The 5176-nt window shown below is 34.2% G+C and overlaps 1 protein-coding gene across 4 annotated transcripts; it reads left to right on the top strand.

Moving 5' to 3' along the window:
• The first annotated feature begins 845 nt into the window (after positions 1–845).
• LOC147408859 (agamous-like MADS-box protein TM6) lies at positions 846–3093 on the top strand. 4 transcript variants are annotated; one of them, XM_086422927.1, is made up of 7 exons: positions 846–1224; positions 1376–1442; positions 1542–1603; positions 1719–1869; positions 2361–2402; positions 2501–2545; positions 2684–3093. In XM_086422927.1, exons 1-7 carry the CDS (start codon positions 1037–1039, stop codon positions 2855–2857), a joined length of 729 nt encoding a protein of 242 aa, XP_086279053.1. In that variant the 5' UTR covers positions 846–1036; the 3' UTR covers positions 2858–3093. The 4 variants fall into 4 exon arrangements, with proteins under 4 accessions (XP_086279053.1, XP_086279043.1, XP_086279059.1 ...); XM_086422917.1 differs by having other exon boundaries at positions 2678–3093; XM_086422933.1 differs by having other exon boundaries at positions 858–1224; positions 1770–1869; positions 2678–3093.
• The last annotated feature ends 2083 nt before the right edge of the window (positions 3094–5176 follow it).

Here is a 5176-nt window from a genome sequence, read left to right as displayed (position 1 = left end):
CTTTTCTCAGACGACTGCTTCCTCACACGTGGCCCAACTGTTCCTTTTCCAAATACTATAGCTATGCTCCCTTCCTGGTCATACCGTAGGTTGACTAATTAGTCAAAACCAACCAAAATCAGATAGGCTGCATGAACTCATGATCTATCAACATGATTAATCCACAATATCTCTACTCCATTTCTGACCGTTCTTTTGTTGACTGATGAATAGCGAGGACTGGGGCCAAACCAAAACTAGATAGCCTCGACAATCTCATTATTGTTATATCTTTAACCGCTTTGATCAAACAACTTTAACCAAATCAGTCACTAATTGAACGGTTGAGATCGTCCCATACTGCAAAACTCTCTATTCCACCCATACTAAAGGGGCTGGTTGCGGTGCACATCAGTCTTCCCTAACTGTGGACCACCCTAGGGAGTACGTTCTCCTGAAGTTAAACAGCACCACTTTTTTTTCCTATGAAATGGACAGCACACAACACCCCAAAATCAATCAGAATCACAACCACTAAGGTGTCCCGTTCCTATAGAATAGGGACGTCGTTTACGTGGCACATTTTGATAGGAGTATAAAAATACATTGGACTCTTAACCAAGCCCGATGTATTTATTTTTCCAACAAAAACGCGTCACGTAGCCACCGTATGTTGTTATCATAACGGGATACCACTGTGGAGTGTAACTCAATCAATAATACAGAGTCCAAACCAAAATAAGAAGAGTGTGAAGTAGATGTTGCGGTGGGTCCCACCATTTGCGAGGGAGAACAGTTTTAAAGGGTAAGTTTCGTATGGCGACGGATGCTTTAACTGGCAAGACATGACACGTTCTCAGTACCTGCAACTCTTTCACGAATTCGGCAAATTTCTCCATTAATGGAACACTAAACTTGGTCACGATTATCAAAAATAGATATATTTTTTTTTCTTCATCTCGAGCTTATTATCAAGAAAATCTTCTATCTGTGGAGGTATTTTCTTGAACTTCACCATCGATTCGATCATCTGTGGTGGTGGAGTTGCAGAAAAGAGATGGGGCGAGGAAAGATTGAGATTAAGAGAATAGAGAATCCTACGAACAGGCAGGTTACCTTCTCGAAGAGACGAGCAGGAATCATAAAGAAAGCTCGAGAGCTTAGTGTTCTTTGCGATGCGCAGGTTTCTCTCATCATGTTCTCTGCTACTGAAAAATTATCAGAATACATCAGTCCTACAGTCACGTAAGTTTACAGATCGGATAGGTTGAATCTCTTCAACTCTATCTTTCACTCTCAATCAATCTTTGTTTGCATTTCCTTAATTATTCTTCTTTAAAAACCCTAGATCGGTTGTTCTCATTGTTTTTCCTGTTTGATTCGTGTTGATCTATAGAACGAAGAAGGTATTTGATCGGTATCAGCAAACAGCAAGGATCAATTTGTGGAGCACTCACTATGAGGTGATTGTCAGTCTTTTTTCACTCTTTGATCTCTCTTTTTCCTGTTCTAACCGGCTTTTGCTCTATAAGTGAAATACGTATTTAACTGTGGATCTGCAGAGAATGCAAGAGAACTTGAACAAGCAGAAGGAGATAAATCGTAGGCTAAGGAAAGAAATCAGGTAAATATGAAGGTTTCTGCCGGAGAAATTCTTATTTTGATTGATATAGTTTGTAAGAAGTAAGTGCATCTTGTATATGGATTTGTGTGTTTGTTGTTATTCTTTTTTTTTGCAGTAGTGTTACATTTTCTTGTATCGATGAAGTTAATTTGGGCATTGTTGATAGGCAGAGGATGGGAGAAGATCTCAACGAGCTGAGCATCGACGTACTGCGTGGTCTTGAGCAAAATATGGAACATTCGTTGAATATTGTTCGTGAACGAAAGGTGAGATTTTCTCTTTAAGTGAATCTTTAAAGCTAGTAGGTATCTAGGAAATATCTTCTTTTTCGTTACTGTAGCATGAAATAAATCTAACAAATTTCAGTCCTTTGAACTCTGATCTCCTTTGGTTAGAATTCCAAAATTTCGTTTTGATGATTTTTTATGTAGTTAAAGTTTTGATCTCTGTGATTTAGGATCTCCTCCCATGGATTCAAGGATGAATCCTTCAAATTTCTTAAGCGTTGATATTCTATTAAGAAAATTCGTTTTTTACAGTTAGAGTTGAAGTTTATTTATTTATGTATTTATTTTTAATTTTTGTGAGCTCGGATCGGATCTCCTTCCATGGAGTTCTATAACCTATTTGTGTGTTTCGTTTTCCGTTAATAGAGCTTTTCTTTTCGGCCGTGAAACAATTTCTTGTATCTCCTCCTTATGAGGTTTTCATTTTTTCAATTAAGCTCACAAGGTCAATCTTCATTGTTGTGTAACAGTTGAAGGTTATACGTACTCAGTCTGCTACATACAGAAAGAAGGTATAACATATCTTTGTTAATTTCTATGTTTCTTCCATTTTGTTTCCATGTTTTGGCCAGAAATAACATCTGGACTTCTTCATTCTATGAGGTTGCAGGTAACGCATCTGGAACAAGTCCACAATAATCTCATGCGTGAACTAGTAAGCATCTTAATAATTAATATAATTTTTTCTTGGCTTTTGTTTTGTTTTTTATGTTTGTTATTTTTTTCTCATTTCAATTAGAGTATTAGAAGAAAGAATAATTCGTTTGATAATTTGGGAAATCTTTAGGCTCAGGAAGGAAGAAATGAGGATCCCTATTATGTATTTGCCAATCACAACGGGGACTATCAATCTGCGCTTGAATTGGCTAATAATGGAGGATCACACATCTTTGCTCTCCGCTTGCAACCAAGCCAGCCAATTCTTCGAGAAGGAGGATATGGCTCTCACGATCTACGCCTTGCTTGATTGGACTTAAGGTCACTTGATCCCTCAAACATTCCATCTTCATTATATGTTGATAGGGGTGAACTTTAATTGAACTTGTGTGATATAAATGTGGACCATCTACTCATCTTTACTTATGTATGGAGCTTTAAGTATGATTATCTCTCTTAGACTATTACTATTATATGTCAGAATGTATAACTTGTAACTTTTCAAGTTGTTTTACCAGATGAATGTGCTTTCTAGTTTCTTTCCTATTATGATACAAGTCCAGTCCAGTCATCTTTATCATTTTGAATAGATGATAGCGATGACAAGATTGGGTCACAAATTATGAATTTTCCATGTCATAACCCTAGTGAGTTTTGGTTTTGGATTGCTTTATATGAATGCAAGCATAAGCAAAATGTTAAAAAATCACAATGAAAAGAGGAAGAACCAACAAATATTATTCTGTAAACGCTGGTATTTTTTTGCATACATTAAGATGAAAAACTATTAACATAATGCGGACATGTCTGTCACAAACTTATCAAGGAGATTTGAATATTTTTAGCATTTTAAAAATATTATATCATCTTTGTTTTAGAATGAAATACATCTTACTCTTCTATCAGCCAACATAAATGTTGGAACCTGAACCTAATTCTAATTATGGGGTATTTTAGCATTTTTTTCATTTAGATATTTTTGGAAGTCTTGTAGAATTTATTAGAAGAACTAGTGTGTAGTAGTTACATGAAAAATATGTAAGAATGTTAGTATATCTTGAGGTCTTTGATTGAAAGTCAAATTCTTGTGATTTTTAGATGTTTAGTCAATGTTTTGATCAATTTGAGTGTACAAACTAGAAGAAATATGTGGTATAATTATATGTAATTGGCTTATCAAGGGATCAGTTTTATGATATTATTGTATGTTGGCTCATCAAGGGATAAGTGTTTTTCGATGAAAAGGAAAGCTGAGATAAACCTAGAGTATTTTAGTCGATAGAAATTATGAAAATTTTATTTTATAAGCTTCCTTGATCTTCAATAAAATACTGTGATAGTTGTCAAAGGATTATATAAAATACTATGATTGAAGAAGGTATGCTAGTGTGGTGGATGATTTGATCATCATCACTCTCTATATATTACTTCAAATATTGGGTTGGGAAATCTATCTAGACCTATATCTCCTTCAAGACATGTCATTAATTCTTTTTCTTTTTTTTAATCTCATCCACATCATTTTCAACATTTTTCTTGTCATTTTAGAGCCTTTAACTTGTAATGATGCAATAAAGTACAACTTACTAATAATATTGTCTATTTTATAACATTTCCCTTTCATCTTAAAATCCATTTATATTGTTATTTTTCCTTGATTTTTTTGATAGATTGCTAGCATTGTTACCCCAACTAAACCTCCTCACGTCAGATCCATCTTTCTCTGTACAATTATTTTTATTTTTATTTTGAAGTCCAATTAATCTTATTATCATCTTATGTTTTATTTTTATAGTCTGATCCACTTGACAGTCTAAAAGTACAATTAATAAGTTTGATGATTCAATTCATAACCCTCAATCCACAATGAAACTGTGCAAGGACTTTTTTGAAAATTTCATCTATTGAGCTCTTATACATATATATATATATATATAAGTTTTACATTAACAAGTTCATACCATTGATATTATTTAATACTTACAACTAAATTATAAAGAAAAATTAGATTACAATCCTAATTTGAGAGAAATCAATTTTCTAAACTTCTCCCTTGGTTTCTTGTTCTCAATTTAAAAATGAATTCGATAAACATTGGCTAGATGTGGATCCTTTGATCTTGACGAATAGGAGCCATAGAACCATATTTGGTATTTTGCTGTTTTTAATGTTGTTCTAAATTAGATTCAACCAACCTCTCCAACCCATCTCATTCTTTATTTTTATTATTAGTATCCATCCTACTTATTTTATCATCTTTTGCAATTAACTACATAAGTAAAACCACTAGCACTCATCCACCTCCCGAAATTGGTGACATTCAGAGTTTTAGGGCTGGATTCGACAATTTCTGGCCACTCCTTAGTACCTCTCTTAATAAATGATCGGGGCTGGCTTTTCGAAAATGGAAGTGTTTTTCCCCATTTTAATGGGGAGCTAGCTTACAAATCTTCATTTTAACTATGCAACTCTAATTCTATGGCAACATCTTCCCTCGAACTCTCTTTTTTAATTGATAATCCTATAGAAAAAATAAAAGTGAGCGCTTTAAGGTAGCTCTTGGCTATCAATGTTGGTTGTATCTTCTCTCATACATTTCCTACTTTTTAGATCCTCAATTAGGCCCTAG

Source organism: Akebia trifoliata, chromosome 2 (assembly GCF_017979445.1).
Source record: "Akebia trifoliata isolate Shusen 1 chromosome 2, ASM1797944v1, whole genome shotgun sequence".
Taxonomy (NCBI): Eukaryota; Viridiplantae; Streptophyta; class Magnoliopsida; order Ranunculales; family Lardizabalaceae; genus Akebia; species Akebia trifoliata.
The sequence above is the reverse complement of the archived record's forward strand: the minus strand, read 5'-3'. Positions and strand labels throughout refer to the sequence as shown.